This window comes from Piliocolobus tephrosceles, chromosome 13 (genome assembly GCF_002776525.5).
Source record: "Piliocolobus tephrosceles isolate RC106 chromosome 13, ASM277652v3, whole genome shotgun sequence".
In the NCBI taxonomy this organism is placed as follows: Eukaryota; Metazoa; Chordata; class Mammalia; order Primates; family Cercopithecidae; genus Piliocolobus; species Piliocolobus tephrosceles.
The window spans coordinates 53,973,054-53,994,594 of record NC_045446.1 but is presented as its reverse complement, the minus strand read 5'-3'; the positions used below and the strand labels follow the sequence as shown (position 1 = coordinate 53,994,594).

At 38.2% G+C, this 21,541-nt stretch overlaps 1 protein-coding gene across 1 annotated transcript in view; it reads left to right on the top strand.

Moving 5' to 3' along the window:
• Positions 1-317: 317 nt before the first annotated feature.
• The window catches only part of CTR9 (CTR9 homolog, Paf1/RNA polymerase II complex component), a 28,817-nt gene continuing 7,593 nt past the window's right edge, over positions 318-21,541 (top strand). Inside the window, exons 1-19 of the mRNA XM_023189969.3 lie at positions 318-990; positions 2,190-2,288; positions 4,470-4,709; positions 5,191-5,308; positions 6,257-6,346; positions 9,628-9,776; positions 11,386-11,493; positions 12,840-12,947; positions 13,052-13,288; positions 13,521-13,610; positions 13,717-13,845; positions 13,957-14,140; positions 15,815-15,903; positions 17,228-17,413; positions 17,496-17,583; positions 17,765-17,913; positions 19,626-19,742; positions 19,899-20,044; positions 20,960-21,031. Of these exons, the coding sequence (XP_023045737.1) occupies positions 946-990; positions 2,190-2,288; positions 4,470-4,709; positions 5,191-5,308; positions 6,257-6,346; positions 9,628-9,776; positions 11,386-11,493; positions 12,840-12,947; positions 13,052-13,288; positions 13,521-13,610; positions 13,717-13,845; positions 13,957-14,140; positions 15,815-15,903; positions 17,228-17,413; positions 17,496-17,583; positions 17,765-17,913; positions 19,626-19,742; positions 19,899-20,044; positions 20,960-21,031 (2,444 nt within the window). The 5' untranslated portion in view covers positions 318-945. The remainder of the gene's footprint in view (positions 991-2,189; positions 2,289-4,469; positions 4,710-5,190; positions 5,309-6,256; positions 6,347-9,627; positions 9,777-11,385; positions 11,494-12,839; positions 12,948-13,051; positions 13,289-13,520; positions 13,611-13,716; positions 13,846-13,956; positions 14,141-15,814; positions 15,904-17,227; positions 17,414-17,495; positions 17,584-17,764; positions 17,914-19,625; positions 19,743-19,898; positions 20,045-20,959; positions 21,032-21,541) is intronic.

The window sequence follows — 21,541 nt, the reverse complement described above, 5'->3', positions numbered from 1 at the left end:
AGCGAGTCTCCTGCCTGAGTCTCCCGGGTAGCTGGGATTACAGGCGCCCACCACCGCGCCGAGCTAATTTTTGTATTTTTAGTAGAGACAGGGTTTCACCATGCTGGTCAGGCTGGTCTCGAACTCCTGACCTCAGATGATCCGCCCGCCTTGGCCTCCCAAAGTGCTGGGATTACAAGCGTAAACCACCGCGCCCGGCCTCTTCTGCAATTTTATTTAAATCACAAATACACTAGGTCCTCTTACATGCTTCGAACAACCAAAAAAAAAAAAAAAAAAAAGACATGAATTATCACAGTGATTACCGAATTAATTGTAAATTTTTTATTTAAACTAGTCACAAAGGTATCATAGGTATGACTTACAGCCAATGGGGACCAAAAGATGAACCAATGATTGGGTTGCGGAACGAAAGACTGAATTATCCACAACAATCTTGCGAAGACAACAGGATTGGCCAGGCCCATCCCAAGAGGTCCACGTCAGGCAGAGGCCCCGCCCACCGCGGGACCAAGCGGCTACGCCTTCCAAGCTTTCATTTGGGGCCGAGCCAGCGCTGAGGACAGTCAAACGCCACATGGTTCCTAAGGCCCTGCAGCCTCTCGGGTCACACCCTACAGCCCTACAGCTGACACGCCAACGAAAGCTTCTGAACTGCCAACACCAAAATGGAAACACCGGAGCCACAGGGTGAGCTCGCGTAGGGCACGCTCCCGCGGGAGTGCTTCCGGGACAGGGGGCGGGGTCGCCGGAAGTGGCCGTCCGCCGTCGGCTGCTCGTTGTTTAAGCGGCTGACGGGAAGGAGAAGCCAGAGCTCTGGCGGCGCCGCGGGGCGGCAGTCAAGACCAGAGACGGAGCCGTCACTCACCTCTGGACTAGCCTGAAGCGGAGACTACCAGCTGCGAAGCGGCGGGGCGAGACACTTGCTCGCCTTCTGACCCCATCATGTCGCGGGGCTCCATCGAGATTCCCCTCCGGGACACTGACGAGGTAAGTGTCGTGTAGGGAGGCGGGTGGGGGCCGTGAACTTGTACGACCGCCCCCACCGACTTCACTCGACTTCGTTTCTGAAGCGAAAGCATCCTCCTTGCCTAAGAGCCCTGATCAAAATCCCTGGCCAAGGTCTGATCATCTTCTTCAGCCCCTGTGCCTTCTCGGGCAGGGAGCACCGCGCCTCTGCAGCCTCAGGGCCACTCGGAGAAGGAGTTCTTGAAAGTTCCTCTCCAGCCTATTCGTTTTTGATAGTGCGCTGCTCTTTTCCTAACCAACACGCGGGAGCGGAGATGTGAGAGTACCCGATAAACTGTAAAACACCTCGCAGATTACAGAGGTGGGCTCTGATGTTACCGGGGTTTATATGCTGCTCAAGCTGGAGATCTTTCCCTGGGAATATATAGGAGGTCATCTCTTCTCCCTTAGAAACTCGAGTCTGTCATGGTGCACTATGTTCTCGACATCAACTCTCCTTCAGCGAGATAGCCCAAGATTTAGCCGCCCCTGTGTGCTGATAGAATTTAACCTCCTCTCATTTACCTATGTCTCATTCATGGGTGGCCTGTGGCTTGTCTGAGTAAAGCTCTCAGCTTTGATGTTCAGTCTTCTTGTGTATCTTATACTCTTACTTTTATTTTTTTGTTTGAGATGTAATATTGAGGTGTAAAATTCAGTGGTTTTTAGTGTATTCGCAAAGTTGTGTAGTCATTGCCTCTAATTCCAGGACATTTTCCTATTATTATTTTTGTGCTTACAGTCAGGACTGTCTGTTACACGCAGGTGCCACCTCCATGATTAATGTGTGCAGTGGCATTCAACTTTGCATGGCCTGTAGGGTCATGCATCTCAAGGAGTCAGACCTATGGCATGAGAGTCTCTAGGGTGCTTATCTGCACTTTACTTGGATTCTATGTTAAGTAGGATTTTGTTTTGTTATTTTTGAGTAAGCAGACCATTTCTAGCATTTTATAGTTCCAGTGATTTGGGGACAAGTAGCAGGTCTGTGCTCTTACTTTATTATAGTATTACCTATTTGTCATGTAGTCCTTAAACATTAACATGTATTAGCTCAACCGTATTGAAAGTGAACACGTACTCTGTGTATATGCATGTTGATTATATTCAAGAAAAGCAGCACAGATGAAATTTGAATTTTAAAGCGGAATAAGAGTTAAGACCTACATTTTGTATTTTAGGTCATTGAACTTGACTTCGATCAGTTACCGGAGGGAGATGAAGTTATCAGTATTCTGAAACAGGAACACACACAACTGCACATATGGATTGCTTTGGCGGTCAGTATTCATGTAGCAAATATTTTTTATTTGTTGACTAGGAAAATACGTAGTTTCTGTTTTCAGATATAGTAATAGCCAGCTTGGCTGCATGATAGATTAATTATACCATGTGTATGGAAATTAATTGTGTTAATAATTTATGAAACAATAAGGCCATTTTCCTAAGTGATATGCTACTCTACTGGTGAATTAGTGTATGTTGGTAAAGGCAAAATTCATTTAAGTACTATTCTATATTGAATATGTGATTATTTAGTGCTTGTTCAGTGAAGGCTGGCTTATGGTTTATAGACAAGCTGAAAAAAAGGAAAGTGCTTCTGTGTGAACATTGCTGCTTAACATTGTTTCCTATAACAATAAAACATTTCCCTTAAAATATTCTAGAAAGTGATTAGGCTCCAGGAAAACCCCACAGAAGTTCTTTTGGGTGAAGTTTATCTCAGGCTTACGTTTTTTGTCCTATTTAGTCTCCTTCAATGTGAATCTTACTGGAGATTCTCAAGAAAATCCAGTCAGAAAGCCTAAAATTCTATATCCTCTACTCGCCAGCATCAGCTGCATAATGATGTTTCCTTTTTATAGGAATAGGTAATATAAATGTTACAGTCATTATTCCTAAGGAGATGTGCCACATTGCTTTCATACAAACATGCAGAAGAGTCTCCTAATATTGTCTTGAAGAATCAGAGAAATAGGTCTGGAATTGGGCTTATATCCCATGCTCAAGACTGCTCTAAGAGTTTCTTCCTTTTGGATGTGGATTTACAGAGAAGTATTTTCAATGACAAGCAGTGCCTTCTTGACTTGAAGTGCCAAGTTTGCTTATTCCATGGAGACCAAGCCTCCTTGTCACACACATTTTTTAAAACCATACAGTAATTTAGGTGTGTGTGTGTGTGTGTGTGTGTATATTATTTTTTTTTTAAAGTACATATGCCTTCCTTAACAGCACTTAAACAAAAATTAGAATATTGGAGGATTAGTGTGACACCTGTAGTAGAATAGATTAATGAAACATTGTGGGATATAGATTTTTATAGGGAAAAGAATGTAGGCTTTGGGGTTAGATCAAGTCTCGGCATGGCTGCTAATTAGCTACGTGACCTTAAACAAGTGATCTAACTTCTGAGCATATGTCTGCATTTAAAATATAGAGATGTTAGCATCTACCTCATAGAGTGGTTGTACAGATTAGAGAATATGTATATGAAATGCCTTTCATGGTATGTGACCAATGGTCAGTGGTTGGTAAATGGTGGATATTCCACATAGAGACAGAGTCCCCCTCTTTTGCCCAGGCTAGACTCAAACTCCTGGGCTCAAGCCATCCTGCCACTGCAGCATCCCAAGTAGTAGATTACAGGTGCATACCACCACACCTACTAGATATTTCTTTTATTATTTATAAGTCAAACAGATGCCTAGAGAAGTTATTAAACAGGCCCAAATCACAGATAATTTTTGGTAGATCTAGAACCAGAACCCAAGTTTTCTATTTAGAATTCTTCATATCTTTTATTATTGTTTTCTCTCTTAGGCTCCACTTGTCTGAAAATTTTAGTTAGAAATCAACTATTGCTAGATAAGTAGCAGATTGGGAACATTTTGAGTCATTCCAGTTTTTTAAACAGCTTTATTAAAGTCTAATGGATTTATAATAAATTGCACATATTTGACATTTACCATTTGATAAGTTTTATCATCTGTATATACCTGTGAAGCCATCACCACAATCAAGGTTAATGAATACATCCATCACCTTCCAAAACTGTCCTCTGTACCACTCCCCACAAGCCCCCCACCCCACCCCTAATCCCTGTGCCAGATCATGACTGGTCTGCTTTCTGACACTAGAGATTGTTTTATGTTTTCTAGAGTTTTATATAAATAGGATCACACAATATGTACTCTTTTTTTTGGTCTGATTTCTTTCGTTCAGCATAATTACTTTGAGATTTATCCATGTTGTAGCATGTATTAATAGTTCATTCCTTTTCATTGTAGGATTGTATCCTTTTTATGGATACACCACAGCTTGTTTATCCATTCACCTATTAATCAACATTTTGATTGTTTCCAGTTTTTTGTTATTACAAAAAAAGCTGCTATAAACATTTATGTACAACTTTTTATATGGACATATGCTTTAGTGATTCTAATTTGTTTCATTACCTATAGCTGGAATACTACAAGCAAGGAAAAACAGAAGAGTTTGTAAAATTGTTGGAAGCAGCACGTATAGATGGCAATTTGGACTATAGAGACCATGAAAAAGACCAGATGACTTGCTTGGATACATTGGCAGCGTATTATGTACAACAGGCTCGGAAAGAAAAGAATAAGGACAATAAAAAGGATCTTATTACACAGGCCACCTTATTGTATACAATGGCCGATAAAATTATTATGTATGATCAGGTAAAAATAAAGTCAAATTTCTTTCCATTTATGAAGGGGGGAAAAGCACATGAAAGCAAAATGTGTGTGAGAGCAGATTTTTTGAAAGAGTTTTTCTTTAAATAACATGGTTGATAGAGTCAAAAAGAAGAAAGGTTCCTCATTAAAATTGGAATGCTTTGGTTTTTGTACTGTTTAAGTAATATGGGCGAATTTAGTACATAAAACTTGCTTCAGTAATTTTATTATCTCCAGGTGAATTTCAAGAATATTTTAAGGAATTAAAATTTTTCTTTTGGTCGTTGTTACTGGCGCAGAAGACTTACATTTCAGGATAATTTCTCATTTTGTAATTAAGAATTGCTTGTTAGTAGCTTAAGCACATTACATTTGATAGGGGAATTTGCATTGTGCTCCACTTCCTTGCTATTTGGTTTTCACTTTAGTGTTACACGTTCATGGTATATGGGGGTAAAGTCTAAGATAATACATTACTTTGTAGAACCATTTGTTGGGAAGAGCCTGCTTTTGCCTCCTTGAGGGTGACAAAATGGATCAAGCTGATGCACAGTTTCATTTTGTACTCAATCAGTCTCCAAATAATATTCCAGCCCTTCTTGGTAAGTGATCTTTGGCAACATATCAGGAAACAATTGTTTTCAGCATATGCCTACAATAGATTTCTTTGTAATAGCTTCTTAATAACTCAGCTAGACAGCACAGTAGAAGAGCTTTATGTTGTTACAAATGAAATTACCTACAACAAATATTGTTGAAATTGTAGAAATAAAATATATACCAGTTAAGAGTAATTATTATTTAGGCCAGGCACAGTGTGATTTCAGCGCTTTGAGACCCTGTCTCGTTATACCTGTAATCCCAGCCCTTTGAGAGACTGAGGCAGGAGGATCACTTGAGACCAGGAGTTCAAGACCAGCTGGGGCAATGTAGCAAGACCCTATCTCTACAAAAAATAATTTTTTCAAAAAAGAGTAATTGGTTATTCACTTCTGAAGAGCCAGTAAGCAATCTCTACTTAGACAACTTGAAGCTATTTCAATTATTATTTTGTAACATTTTTAAAACTTTTTTTAAGTTCAGGGGTACAAGTGCAGGTTTGTTACATAGATAGACTTGTGTCATGGGGGTTTGTTGTACAGGTTATTTCATCACTTAGGTATTGAGCCTAGTACCTATTAGTTATTTTTCATGATCCTCTTCCTCCTCCTACCCTCCACCCTCCAAAAGGCCCCAGTATGTGTTGTTCACCACTGTGTGTCCATGTGTTCTCATCATTTAGCTCCCACTTATAAGTGAAAACAGGCGGTATTCAGTTGTCTGTTCCTATGTTAGTTTGCTAACTTCATAACATTTCACATAAAAACAGGAAGTTTTATTTTCAGACAAATTAATATACTTGTATGAAAAACGAAGTTTTAATATGAAATTTTGTTCACTATTTTCAAGTATTTCTTAGCGATGTATTTAACTTAGGTAAGTTAGTGTAAAGCATAATAGACTTGTGGCCTTTAATCAGACACTATGTTTATTTTTAAAAATCTTTACAGGTAAAGCTTGCATTTCCTTCAACAAGAAGGATTACAGAGGAGCTCTTGCTTACTATAAGAAAGCATTGCGTACTAACCCAGGATGTCCAGGTAAGAGAAAAATTTATGTCTAAACTGTGTATGACCCAGCTTAAAACATTGAGGATTTGTCAGTTGCTTATGAAGTTAGTTATGAAAAGATATTGTTAGATTATTGAAGTATCAGAATCATGATTTTTTTTTTTTTTAGTGCTACGTTTGAGTCAAAAACTGGATGGTAAGGCCAGGTGCAGTGGCTCATGCCAATAATCCCAGCACTTTGGTAGGCTGAGGCAGGAGGACCACTTGAGCCCAGGAGTTTGAGACCAGCCTGGGCAACGTAGTGAGACCCTGTCTCTACAAAAAATGAAAAAGTTACATCAGCATGGTGGCACACACCTGTGGTCCCAGCTCCTTAGGAGGCTGAGGCTGGAGGATGGCTTGAGTCTGGGAAGTTGAGGCTGCTGTGAGCCTTGATTGTGCCATTGCATTCCAGCCTGGGCAACAGAACGAGACCCTGTCTCAAGGGGAAAAAAAAATAGATAGGGTCTGGGTGCACTGGTTCACACCTGTAATCTCAGCACTTTGGGAGGTTGAGGTAGAAGGATTGCTTGTTGGGCCCAGGAATTTGAGACCAGCCTGCACAACAAAGTGAGACCCCCGTCTCTATAGAAAATCAGCTGCACATGATAGTGCTTGTGGTCACAGCTAGATTGCTTGAGCCTAGGCATTTGAGGCTGCAGTGAGCCATGTTCATGCCATGGCACTCCAGCCTGGGCAACAGAGCAAGACCCTGTCTCAAGAAAAAAAAAGTCTGGATAGTAGATTATAATATAATCTTTTTGCCCTATATTATTTTTCTTTCCAAAATGTCATTCATGTAGCAAATTTTTATTGAGTATGTGACAGGCACTGTTCTAAACCCTGAGAATGTAGCAATTAACCAAAGAGACAAAAGTTCCTACCCTCATGGAATTCAGTTTTCAGTGGGCAAGATAAGTAGTAAAATATGTATGATGTGTAAGCTACCAGTAAGAGCTAAGGAGAAGAATAAAGCAGAAAAAGGGTATGAGAAGCATCAGGAGTTGCTTAGAAAGGATGACCAAGGAAACTCATCAGAGATAGTAACATTTGTGTGAAGACCTAAAAAACAACTAGAAGCCAGGCAGATACATAGGAGAAGACCGCTCCGAGAGAGAGAGCATAGAAGGTACAAAGGTCCAGAGGAAAGTTTAAGGAAGAGTAAGGAGGCCATTATTTCTGGAATGGAGAAAGAGTGGGGGTGAGAAGTAGTAAGAAACGGGGTCAAAACTATAACCAGGAACTGACTAATCACATAGGGCATCACAGATTGTTGTAAGGACTTTAGCTTTTACACCAACAGAGACGGGAAGCCATTGGCGGGTGTTGGGTGGAGGAGTGACATGATCTGACCTATATTTAAAAGGATTGTTAGAGCTTTGGGGTTGAGATTAGAGTGGGGCTCAAGGGGAGGGGGTCAAGGACAGAAGTAGGGAGAGCAGGAAGAAGGCATCTGCAGGCAGGCAGGTCAGAGGTGATTGTGGCTCACACTAGGGAGGTAATAGTGGAGTTGGTACAAGTGGTCAGATTCTACATGTATTTTGAAAGGAGAGCTGATGGAGTAGATATGATGTGTGAGACAGAGAGGAAGAGTCAAAGATAACTCCCTTGCACAAGCAATTGGAAAAGTAGTGTTATATTTTATTACATTTGGGAAATAGTTTAAGTGGAACTAGTTTTAGACATGAAAAGTTTGAAATACCTTTTAGACATATAAGTTGTCAAATTAAACAGTTCAAACTTAAAGCTTTTAGAGCTTTATCCTGAGCCTTGAGAAGAATGTGGCTATACAATCTGAGTCACGTAGCATGCAGTTGCAATTTCTGCCTTTTTTTTGCTGTAAATAATTAAGATCAAATGGTGCCACAAATAAGACCCCCCTCACATGGAGCAATAAAATAATCTTTTTAGAATATAGCAATTTGTAACCAATCAAATTGCTGTAACATATGTACCTGGTGTTATATTTAAAAATGTTATAATCCTGCTAGAATTTCTCTGTTTCCCCCAAATAATTAAAACCTTAACTTTTTCTCTTTGGACAACGCTGATGTCACTTATTTGGAGTCAGTACTTTTCCAGTGGCTGTTCTCACACCTTGCACCCCAGTAAACTCTATACTTAATCATATTTTCCAAATCCCGTTATTTAAAATTGATGAAGAGATCAGAAAGGCTGGAATTCAGGAAAGAGGTCTGGGCTGAAATCATCAACATACAGTGTATAAAGCTGTGAATGAGTGCAAATAGAAAAGAGGTCTGAAGGTGGAGCCCTAGAGCACTCTGACAGTAAGAGATAAGGAAAATAAGGAAGAATCTGCAAAGGAGACTGAGAAGATAATAGCCAGAGGTATAGGAGGAAAATAGGGTGAGTGCATTGTCCTTAAAGGCAAATGTAAAATGTTTCCAGAAGATGATGACCAACAGTGTCAAATTCTGTTGTTAGGCCAAGTAAAATAAGGACAGAATTGATCATTGGATTTAGCAGCATACAAATCCATAGTGACCTTGATAAAAGCAGTTTTACTGGAATAGTGGGGTGAGAGCTTCACTGGAGTGTATTCAAGAGAAAATGGAAGGTAAGGAATTAGACATAGCAAGCATAGCTAGATCTTTCTGGGAGTTTTGCTATCAAAGGAAGAACAGACATGATTGACAACTGGAAAGAGATATTCAAGAGAGGATTTTTATAAGATGGGAGAATGTTTATGTATAGATGAGAATGAATGATCCAGTAGAGAGAAAAAATAGGGGAGGGTTGCCGGAGCAGTATCCTTGAATAGATAAGAGGGCATCTAGTGACCAGTATGGCGATTGGCTTTAGATGGGAACTTGTTTGTGTTTTGGCATGGTCTCGAAATGAGGTAGCACATGTGAGCATAGCTCTGAAGGGAACAATGGTATATGCACATAATCAAGTCACATTTAAGGTCTTGGTGGAACTTTTGTTCTCTGTTTAAAAATCATTCTTCAGTAATGAGAAATTGAAGAGATGGTTAGCAGCGTTGTTAGAAGACAAGAAAAATACCAGTATTATAGCATTCTGTTATGTGGTGAGAAATGTGTCAGTGATAGGGGAGAGAGTTGGAACGTGGTATGATGTAGCCTCCAAGGAAACCAAGTTTGTGATAGATCAAAAGATTTTATGGTGTAGTTATACTGAAGTTAATTTTGGGGATTTTGCAACTCACGAATAGAGAATGTTTAAGCATTTTTGTAATTGAACCCTAAAAAATGCCCTAGTTTAACAGATTGAATGACTTCATTTTATAGCGGAAGTTCGTTTAGGAATGGGTCATTGCTTTGTGAAACTTAACAAACTGGAAAAAGCTCGTCTGGCATTCAGCAGAGCCCTAGAACTCAATTCCAAATGCGTGGGAGCATTAGTTGGACTGGCTGTTCTAGAACTCAACAATAAAGAGGTATGTAAGTGAAAAAAGTATCTAGCTTCTAACTGCTTTGTCAAGCCCACAGCCTCTTACCTAAAACTCTTGGAGCCAGATGTGTCTTAGAAATTAAGACTACAGATTACAGAAAGGTACCTGTACTTTTTAATGTATAATACCCAGTTATTGGCGCACTACCCCAAAAGCAAACTTATATTTGTGTGGCAAAATGATAGACTGTTCACACTAGTAGGATAGTGTTATAATTCAGGTAGTATTGCCACCAAATGAGTTTGCTCCAAGATTAACAAAAAAAAAAAAAAAAAAAAAAAAAAAAAGCTTGTTTTTTAGAGCATTTAGATTTCAGAATCTCAGATAAGGGGTTGTAGACTTGTATATCAGTTTGGAATGCTTCCACTGCAAGTAACAAAAAACACATCTCAGTGCTTTAAACATAAGAGCTTTTACTGTTTACTAAACCAGTTGTCAAAGGTCTCAAATTTGATAGCTCCTTGTCATCAAACCTATGATTTTATATAATTCTGTCCTCCCTTCCTTAATGTGCAGCCTTTCTTCATCATGTCTGTCACCTCATAGTCACAAGATGGCTGCAGCATCTCCAGCTTCTCATTATTACATTGATCTTATAAAGAGGGAGGAAAGGGAAAGGATAAAAAAGGCTTTCTCTTAGAGAAGCCCTGTCTTCTTTTATTGAGAAGGAAGCTCTCCATCATGCTTCCCTTCATGTATAATTGTCCAAAACAGGGATGCCCAGGTTTCTCAGCCTCAGTACTATTGACATTTTGGGCTGGATAATTCTTTGTTGTGGGGAACTGTCCCTTCCATTGTAGGATGTTTATTTTAACAGCATCCCTGGCCTCTATCCACTAAATGCCGGTAGCATTCCTCCAGTTGTGATAACCAACCATGACTTCATCCTCAGTTGAGAACCACTACCTTAGGCCAGAGGAATAGATTATCTGGACTGGTGTAGGTCAGTCATGATTCATCTCCCAGGCCTGGGGAAGAAGGGAAGGGAACTTTCCTTCCTAAACTCAAAAGATTTTCACAGGCTACAAAATCTGGATTCTGTTAGGATAAGTAATAAAATGGCTGTTGGGTAATCCACCAGTATCAGTCACATGAAGAAAACAACTCGGATCAATAAAACCAAAGGTGGTAAAGGCCAGGCATGGTGGCTATCACCTACAATCCCAACACTTTGGGAGATCAAAGTGGGAGGGTTGTTTGAGCCCAGGAGGTCAAGGCTGCGGTGACTCCATCCTGGGCAACACATGAGATCCTGTCTGAAAAAAAAAAAAAGAATATAAATAAATAAAAACAAAGGTGGCTTTTTTGTGGGAGAAGTAGGGGCAGGGACTAATAAAGTAGATAAGTCTCAAGCAAGAACTGAACAAGAAAATAAAAAGAGGGAAAAAAAAGTGACACACAAAAAAATTAAGGATTAAAAGGGAGATTTAATTACAAATGCAATACAGATATTTAAAAATCATAAGAGGCTTCTAATCCGTTTTAGTGTCTGATCTTAGGGTTTATAACCTTATTTCTTGTGACTGAAGAAAACTTTGAAAAGTGCTAATTTAGTATTGTTTTCACTCCACCTTGTTGCAATGTTTTCTTTTAGGCTGATTCCATTAAAAATGGCGTCCAGCTTCTTTCCAGAGCCTATACTATTGATCCTAGCAACCCTATGGTATTGAACCACTTGGCAAATCACTTTTTCTTCAAAAAGGTAGAAATCATTTATTTTTAAATTCTGATTTTTGTTTTTCTATACTGCAATCGATATTTTATTTCTTTTTTAAACTTGGAAAGAAATTTGAAAATGTCAGATTTTTCCCCCCCTCCAAATCATAGAGTTTGTTGTATTAGTTACGTGGGGGTACATACATTTGTTTATTCATTTATTTGCTTAATATTTATTGACCCCTATGTACTGTACCCAACACTGTGGTGGTGATGTGGAGATGAGTAAAACATGGTTTCTGTACTCAAGGAGTTCAGTTTCATAGAAAAAGCAGCCATGTAAACAAATGTAAGTGAGAAATGAGGAAGTGGTCAGGTGGCTAAGGTGAATTTTCACCAAGGCTGCAGAGCTTTTGAACTAGGTTTTTAGGAAGAGGTCACTAGAGAGTTGAAAAAGGAAAGACACACAAATATATGAAATAGTATATAATATTTTTATGGTAGGCAGTGCTTTGGATTCAGATAGTGGAGCATTTGTGTAATATCAGAATTTGGACATACTGTGTAGGGAACAAGGAGTCACTGACGTTTTTGTTTATTTTGCATGTTGATCATGTTGTATTTTTTAAGTTGCCACTAATTCTGTAGAAGCAGTGGTATTTTAGATTTCTTAAAATACTAAATCTACTGAGATTAGTGGCTCACGCCTGTAATCCCAGCACTTTGAGAGGCTGAAGTGGGAGGATTGCTTGAGCCCAGGATTTCAAGACCAGCACTGGCAACATAGTGAGACCTCGTCTCCACAAAAAATTTTACAAATTAGCTGGACATGGTGGCACATACCTGTAGTCTCAGTTACTCAGAAGGCTGAGGTGGGAGGATCACTTGAGCCTGGGAGGTCGTGGCTGCAGTGAGCCATGGTGGCACCATTGCACTACAGCCTATGCGACAGAGTGAGACCCTGTCTCCAAAAAAAAAAAAAAAGGTGCATTTTATGAATTTACTTATGTAATCTTCCCAGTAATTCTATGATGTAGGTAATCTTATTCCCATTTTGTGGATGAGTAAATTGAGGAAGAGTTAATAGTCTAAAGTCAATAATTCACTATGAAAGGAGCGTATGTTTCTACAGCCAGAGAGAGTAAAGCACTGTGGTTAATAGCTATGTGACCTTAGACTAACCACGGTGCTTTACTCTCTGGCTGTAGAAACATACTACCCTTTCATAGTGAATTATTGATTAGGCTATAACTGTTAAAGCACTGAAAAGCAATTATTTATGGAGAAGATGGAAATGTATCTTACAGGTAAATGAAATGTTAGTCTAAGATAAAACAGCTATGCAAGCTAGTCTTATGAGTTCACTCAGTTGACTTTCTGATCTTCGTTCAGGATTATAGTAAAGTCCAGCATCTGGCCCTCCATGCATTCCATAATACAGAAGTGGAAGCTATGCAAGCAGAGAGCTGCTATCAGCTAGCTAGATCATTCCATGTTCAGGTAATTTTTTAACTTCTCTAAATGTCTAATCTTTTTACTTATGGTGTTTTAAGTCTTTCCAATACTTTTGTTCATATTGGTCTTGTTTTATTTTCATTCTTTAGGAAGATTATGACCAAGCTTTTCAGTACTATTATCAAGCCACACAGTTTGCCTCTTCCTCTTTTGTGCTCCCGTTTTTTGGTTTGGGACAAATGTATATTTATCGAGGTGACAAAGAAAATGCATCTCAATGCTTTGAGAAGGTTTTGAAAGCTTATCCTAATAATTATGAAACTATGAAAATTCTTGGCTCTCTGTATGCTGCCTCAGAAGATCAAGAAAAACGAGATATTGCCAAGGTACGTCTTTTTTTTAAAGTCTTAGCTGTTTACTGTTAGTTATCCCAAAACTTCCATTTCTCATTTCCTGTTATTGCTAGTAGAAATATGATATAAACAGTTTTGTTAGCTGAGCTTGTTCCAGTTTAGATAACAAGCAATGGACTTATTAAACAAACTTAAATAGCCCCCACTTTTAATTTTGACAACCTATTCATGGAATACTTCAGCTTAACAATCTCTTTTATCCCAGGGCCATTTGAAGAAGGTCACGGAACAGTATCCCGATGATGTTGAAGCTTGGATTGAATTGGCACAAATCTTGGAACAGACTGATATACAGGTGTTTGAGTAATGCTTTTTAATCTCCCATATGATGTGTTTTTTGTAAGCCTGGTGTAGTGTTTCTCTTCCACTTACACCTTTTTCTGTCAATCATGAAAATACAGGGTGCCCTTTCAGCCTATGGAACAGCAACACGAATCCTGCAGGAGAAAGTGCAGGCCGATGTCCCCCCAGAGATTCTCAATAATGTGGGTGCCCTCCATTTTAGACTTGGAAACCTAGGGGAGGCTAAGGTAGGAAAATAGAAATATTTCCTTCTTTTATACTGAATCAAGTTGAATGCACGGCTTTTTAAAAAGTGTATAAACTAAGTCTTTTAACAGTGTGATTTTTCTTTCTCATAGAAATATTTTTTGGCATCATTGGACCGTGCAAAAGCAGAAGCGGAACATGATGAGCATTACTATAACGCCATTTCCGTGACCACATCATACAACCTTGCCAGGCTATATGAGGCAATGTGTGAATTCCATGAAGCAGAAAAACTGTATAAAAACATCTTACGCGAACATCCTAATTATGTTGACTGTAAGAATTTTAAACTTCTTTATGTAATGAAATCCCTTCATTCCCACAAAAGCAGCAAAAATTTAGCCTGAAAAAAAATTTAGATTTGATAGTCAGAAATTTTTAAGGTTCTGATGTCCCCATTTCTCCAGGGCAGATTTGTGGCCTTAAAACAAAGGTGCAGCTTTACTTACATTTGTGCTATAAATAAGCAACTAAAACCAACTGGACCATATTTCAATGACTACACTATCTTCAGTGGGTCAACTACCTTTGTTAGGCTTTTAACAACTCCTTGGCATATTTGATAATGCATTTACCTTTGAAACATCCTGTTTTGATTTCATATGAACATTTTTGCAATGTTTATAGAGAAAGAGAAGTGCTTTTCCTTGAAATAATTATTACTAAAATGTCCTAATTTGAGTTTTGCAACCTATACATTGTAAAATATGGAAAGCTTTTAATTAAAAAATAATTTAGGCCTGGCATAGTGGCTCATGCCTGGAATCCTAGCACTTTGGGAGGCCAAGGCAGGGGGATCGCTTGAGTCCAGGAGTTCGAGACCAACCTAAGCAACCCCAATAGTGAGATCCTATCTTTATATTTTAAATAATAATAATTTACATAGGGTACTTAATTTTATTTGTGTGTATGAGGGTTTTGTTTTTGTTTTTGTACTTTCTTTAAAAAGAACCTAAAGCATGATTTGACTCTAGTAAATCAGGAGCTTTTGTGTGTGTGTGTGTGTGTGTGTATGTGTGTATGTGTGTGTGTGTGAGATGGAGTCTTGCTCTGTCACCTAGGCTGGAGTGCAATGTCACAGTCTCGGCTTACTGCAATCTCTGCCTCCCGGGTTGGTGCGATTCTCCTGCCTCAGCCTCCCGAGTAATTGGGATTACAGGGGCCCACCACCATGCCTGACTAATTTTTGTATTTTTAGTAGAGATGGGGTTTTGCCACATTGGTCAGAGTGGTCTCGAACTCCTGACCTCAGGTGATCTGTCCACCAAGGCCTCCCAAAGTGCTGGGATTACAGGCGTGAGCCACCGTGCCCGGCATATCAGGAGCTATTAACTTAGTGCCTGTCATGCTGTTATGGATGCAAAAGTGATTTAAAATAAGCAAGATTTCAGTTGAATGCCAGACTGAATATGAATTGATTTGATAGGCAGTAGTGAACCATTATTGGTATCTTGAGAGAAGTGACATTTCCTAGAGAAAACAACAACTTACATTTGTGTAGCACTTCACTGTTATTTAATGTAAGAACCCCAGTTAGAGCCCAGGTCTTCTAAGTAGTAATACCTATTCATCAGACTTTCACTATTTTGCCATATTACAAGCAGCTTTTTTAAAAAAAGGTAACTGACAATGGTGTGCATTGGAGAGAAATTAGAAATGGGCCAGTTCCAAGCTTTTTAAATAACTTAGCTTGAGATAAGGACTTAGACCAGGGAACTAGAATTGGGAGTGGAGTGGCAGAGGTGAGTCTTAGATTTCAGACAGTAAGTCTAGTTGGTGACAAAATTATTCTTTAACTTGTTGGATTGATGATTGATTATTGACCTTTGGGACTTTTTTGTTTCTTGTATGGCGTATTAATGAAAAAAATTTGTTTCAAAAGTACGACTTTAAAATTATGATACTTTATAGCTAATATTTGGGATATAAAGCTTTCAAATATGTTTTCAGGCTATTTGCGCCTAGGAGCCATGGCTAGAGACAAAGGAAACTTTTATGAGGCTTCAGATTGGTTTAAGGAAGCTCTTCAGATTAATCAGGTTGGTAATATTAACTCTTAGGTTTGAGAAATAATTATTTTCACTTTTCCTTCCCCATAAATCAGTTTTTCCTTTTAATGGCTACATCTTCCTGGTTTTGTCATCTTTTTGTTTTGTTTTGTTTTGTTTTGTTTTCATTCACTCATTAGATACTAAAGAATGTATTAGGTTGCATTATTAATCATGTTATAAATAGGGACCATGTTTTTTATATAAATCTTTCCTATTGTCTTCCTTGTTCCTTCTTCCCTTCCCCCATCCTGTCCCTTCACTCCACTTCAACAAATGTGACCTGGCTCCTGTGTTTACTCTAGTTTACTTCACTTTCAGTTTAGTTAGTACCATATGAGAGAACTTTATAGAATCATAGTATCTTAGGATTTTGGATGGAACCATAGAGGTCATCTAAACGTTTTGAGGGCCCACAAAAAGAAATAGATTTCACATCATAGTCTAGTACACACAAATGTATATGTAGACAAACAACTGAAATGAAAGTTTCACAAATCATTATTTGCTTTTGCCAATGGACGACACACTGATATTTTTACTTTATTCCGTTCTGTTGCATTTACTATGTAGATAACTAAATACTAACTAAATTGATTTTACAACTCACTAATGGGTATCAACTCTGTTTGAAAACCACTGTTATGTGGGGGTCTACAACAAGAAGTGTGTATTTTCAAACAATTTTTTAATGATTTAACAATTTTTGTAAATCATTTTCAGGCTTCTGCAGCTGTAGATTCTCATTGTGAATCCATTGCTTGCTCATGCATAAGTGTATTTGCAATACCAAATATACAGGTTTAGTGTTTTTGCCTGTTAGTGATGGTTTCACATGTGTAACGTTTTGGTTGAGATTTTAAATGGTGGACGAGTACTATGGATGTGAATGTGGGGAAGTAATTTTAATCTTATGTAATTGGTCACAAGGCCTAATTTGCAGTAAGTATTGCTGTTTTATTTAACAATGCCTTGTTGCTTTGTATGCATTAACGTTTGGATGTAAAGATTGTGTGTCTATCCAACGGGGAGCCACAGTATTTAAATTGACCAACCTAAAGTTACAACTACTTTGAGGTGGCCAAATGCAAACTGAAAGCCTTAATTAAAGTGGTGTAATTTTGTATAACTTAGCATCAGTAGTTCAATAAATTTGGATTGCCATGCAAAAAAAAAAAAAAAAGAAACAAAAGAAAGAAAACCACTGTCATAATATAGCTTGTAAACCTCTTCAGTAATCAGCTGTTGTGGGAAGATGATTGATCTCTCTCAAACTAAACTGCAGATTTTCCTTCTTCATATATGTATGTTTCAGGATCATCCAGATGCTTGGTCTTTGATTGGCAATCTTCACTTGGCAAAACAAGAATGGGGTCCTGGACAGAAGAAGTTTGAGAGGATATTAAAACAGCCATCCACACAGAGTGACACCTATTCTATGCTAGCCCTTGGCAACGTGTGGCTCCAAACTTTACATCAGCCCACCCGAGATCGAGAAAAGGTAATCTCTTTTTGTCCTTTTAAACAAAACTGATACTCTACTTTCTTGTTTGAATCTTTTTTAAGAGTGCTTGTTTCTATAGGAAAAGCGTCATCAAGATCGTGCTCTGGCCATCTACAAACAAGTACTCAGAAATGATGCAAAGAATCTGTATGCTGCCAATGGCATAGGTAATTATAAAACTTGAGTACCTATGACAATTTGTTTTAAATGAATATTTTCAGAGGAATGTTTGTAAATCAGAATTTTTCTTAAAATGTGATCAATGTAGTTGTTTTAAAATATAATTTTTAGTTGTTTTTCTGGCTCCAATTAGAAAATTCTTAAGCGTGAACCTTTTTCTATCTTTAGGAGCTGTTTTGGCCCACAAAGGATATTTTCGTGAAGCTCGTGATGTATTTGCCCAAGTAAGAGAGGCAACAGCAGATATTAGTGATGTGTGGTTGAACTTAGCACACATCTATGTGGAGCAAAAGCAGTACATCAGCGCCGTTCAGATGGTAATAGCTTCTCTTTCAAGATATTTTTATCTCTTGTTCATTGTTGAGCAGATATTTTCTTAGCCATTCTGGCCCTGTCATGGAACTGCATGCTATCTCTTGTGATACTGTGTCTATTTAGAGATTTATAATTATATAATGCTAAGGCCAGGCTTTGGTATCCAGACAGAGATGGGAGTCCTGGTTCCACCATTAATTACATGCCTCAGGCAAGGGACATCCCTTCTGAGCCAGTTTTCCTATCTATAAAATGGAGATAATTGTACCCTAACTTCATAGAATTGTGTGAGGATCCAGTATGAAAACTACTTGGCACTAGCATGCCTAGCATATTAGTAATACCCAGTAAGTAGTAGGATTTAATATTCATTTGTATATTCAGTTTCTGAAACTGAACTGTGAGTTTCAGAAAGGTTAAATGACTTATTTAAAAGAAAACGGGCCAGGCATGGTGGCTTACATCTGTAATCCCAGCACTTTGGGAGGTCGAGGTGGTCGAGGCGGATGGATGATGAGGTCAGGAGTTCAAGACCAGCCTGGCCAACTTGGTGAAACCCTGTCTACTAAAAATACAAAAATTAGCTGGGCATGGTAGCACGTGCCTATAATCCCAGCTACTGGGGAGGCTGAAGCAGGAGAATTGCTTGAACCAGGGAGGCGGAGGTTGCAGTAAGCCGAGATCGCACCACTGCACTCCAGCCTGGGTGACAAAGCAAGACTCTGTCTCGGGGAAAAAGAAAAAAGAAAACAGGGATAAGATTTAATGACTGTAGGATTTTTTTTATGCTTACATTTGTTGAGTGCTTGAGTTTGAAATAAAAGTCATACTCAGCATCCATAACATTAAAAAGTAAAAAGGATCTTCGGCTCTCTGGGATATATTATGGTCAGAAAGGAAAAGCTTACAAAAAGTAGAAGAAAAGAGCAATCCAGGCTCTGAGAAGTGGTTTACCTTTTTCTAAAATGGGTGGGTTATTATCAGTATTCAGAGTATTGGAAAGTCGATAATCACAGAAACTCACAAAACCCAGATTGTATATGGTAGCTTCAGAGGCTGTGTTTTGTGACGTTGGCCTTCCTGATCTCCTGAATAATAATGTTGCCTTTTATAAATGCAAATTACTAGGGATATTCAGGAAAAACCTGTCTTAACCATTTTTCATGAAAAAGGTCTTACTTATGTATGACAAGAGGTATTCCGTGGTCAAAAAGTGCTATGTTCATGTCACAGTTAACGCTAGTATTGTATTGGTTTTACCAAGAAGTTAACAATCAGAACTGTAAGACTCCTTGTGCTCATTGCCAGTAGGTATGTCCTGCCAATTGTTAAGAAAGGTATAGACAGTAAAACCCAAAGGACACAGGTATATGACTTCTAATCAGTGGTCAATAAGCTGATTCTAGATAGTATTGCTAAAAATATGAAAAAGACTTTCCAATCTGTTTACCCCTTCTTTCAGTGTTGGTCCACATTTCAAATGGAAAGAAATCATTTCAAGCATCTAGTTTTTCTAATGGTCAGGTTTTTATGTTATCAAAATGTATCCTGATGAATGTCAAAAATCATTCCCCAAATTATTCTTTGAAATTAACCATTCAAAGGGTAAAATACCTTTTTACAGAGCTTTAAAATTGCAGTGCCATTTTGCTACAAAATGAAAATGTCATGTATTCTTTGTTGTGTTTTAATTAACTTTTTTCTTTTTTTGTAGTATGAAAACTGCCTCAGAAAGTTCTATAAGCACCAAAACACTGAAGTTGTGCTCTATTTGGCACGGGCCCTCTTCAAGTGTGGCAAGTTACAGGAATGCAAACAGACTTTGCTAAAGGTAAAAAGGAGACTATTATTCCCATCCATTTCTGTGCTACATTGTATTTTGTAATTCTTTGTTATGCATGTTCACATACCTACTAAATAATACTCTGCTGTCTAAAATCCTTTTCATGTCACTTGACCATATGAAATATTTATTTTTTATTCACAGGCTAGACATGTGGCACCCAGTGATACAGTTCTTATGTTTAATGTGGCCTTGGTCCTACAAAGATTAGCTACCTCTGTCCTGAAAGATGAAAAAAGTAATCTGAAGGAAGTCCTTAATGCTGTGAAAGAACTGGAGCTTGCACATAGGTAAAGATTTTGTAGAAACAGCCTATTAAATGCTTTGTTTGGACTATGACCATACCATCTTGAACGCTCCCGATTTTGTCTGAAATGCTTTATTTGTTTAAAACTGTTTGTCTCAAGCTGCTGAAAATCACTTACTTCTAAAGGTGGTCTATTGGAATCATTCCAGCAATAGTTAAGCCAAAGCAGACAGCTGATGCCACCAGGTGGTGCCAAACTATAGTCAGGATCCTGCCAGATTTGGATCTTGTAGCTCAACCTGTAGGACTGGCTGGCTAGCTTTGCAAACTTGCCATAGATTTTTCATTAATCTGACAGTAATGTGACCCAGCATTTTACACATGTGAAATTTTTTAGACACTTAACGTTGGTTTTCCATTTTACACCAATGTGTCTTTTAATGGGATGTTGATTTTCATTGAACTAGGATTCAGGTTTTACCTCTTAAATAATGCTTAATAGTTTTATTCAGTTCAGCTCAAAATTTATTTAACCATATAGTATTTATATGGTGATTCAGTGTGTGGTGAAATTAAAACCTGTCATCTCTTCAGGTTTTGTCCAACTTTATTTGTATTCTTATTTAACAATTCTTGCCTTGCCTGGTAAATTATAAGTGCTTTCATGGCCTGAGCCCCCTAACCTCCATCCTGACATATTCAGTAAATTTCATGTTTAATAAATAGTCATTGCTTGAATTGATTTGTGGTTATTTGTGAATTTACTGATAATATTAAATATAACTTAGACCATCTTGATGAACGTGTCTATTAAATGTAATGAGTGGCATAAATTTGTGTAAATCAGTTAATATGCAAACCTATTCTCAGGTTTTGTAGAACAGGTTGATTTTTTTAAGGGCTTTATTTCATTACAATCTCTTTTTTTTAAAGTAAAGTATTTTTTCATTTCATCTAGATACTTCAGTTATTTGAGTAAAGTGGGAGATAAAATGAGATTTGATTTGGCCCTTGCTGCTACAGAAGCCAGGTAATGTTACTATTTATGGAAGGTGACTTTGGGTGAGGCAGTGATGTTTGCGTGGGCTGGTAAAGTGACACAGTAGGGAACAGAGGTTCCTGACCTTCCACAGGTCAGTCTTTCACACTTCTCTTGGGGACTTTCTAATCTTTACCAGGATTTTTTCCTTTCAGGGAACTGGGCAAATTGCCTTAGAACAAGTACTTGAGTTGTGGGGGAAATACTTTTCTATTTTACTTATGTCAACTGTGTCAGCCTAGTCAAGATAAAATTCACGACTCTGAGTTATATGGAAAGATAATGTTGGAAATCTTTTTAGCTGTGCTTTCAGAGGATATTTATAGTTTGGAAGCTTAACATAGTTGGCAGTATTGGCTTATAATAAACTAAGTTAATTTTGCTAATTAAGACTTCATACTTTGGTATAGTGTGGGATTTGTAATGCAAAAAATAAATTATTATTTTTGACTGGGTGCAGTGGCTCACACCTGTAATCCCAGCACTTTGGGAGGCCGAGGT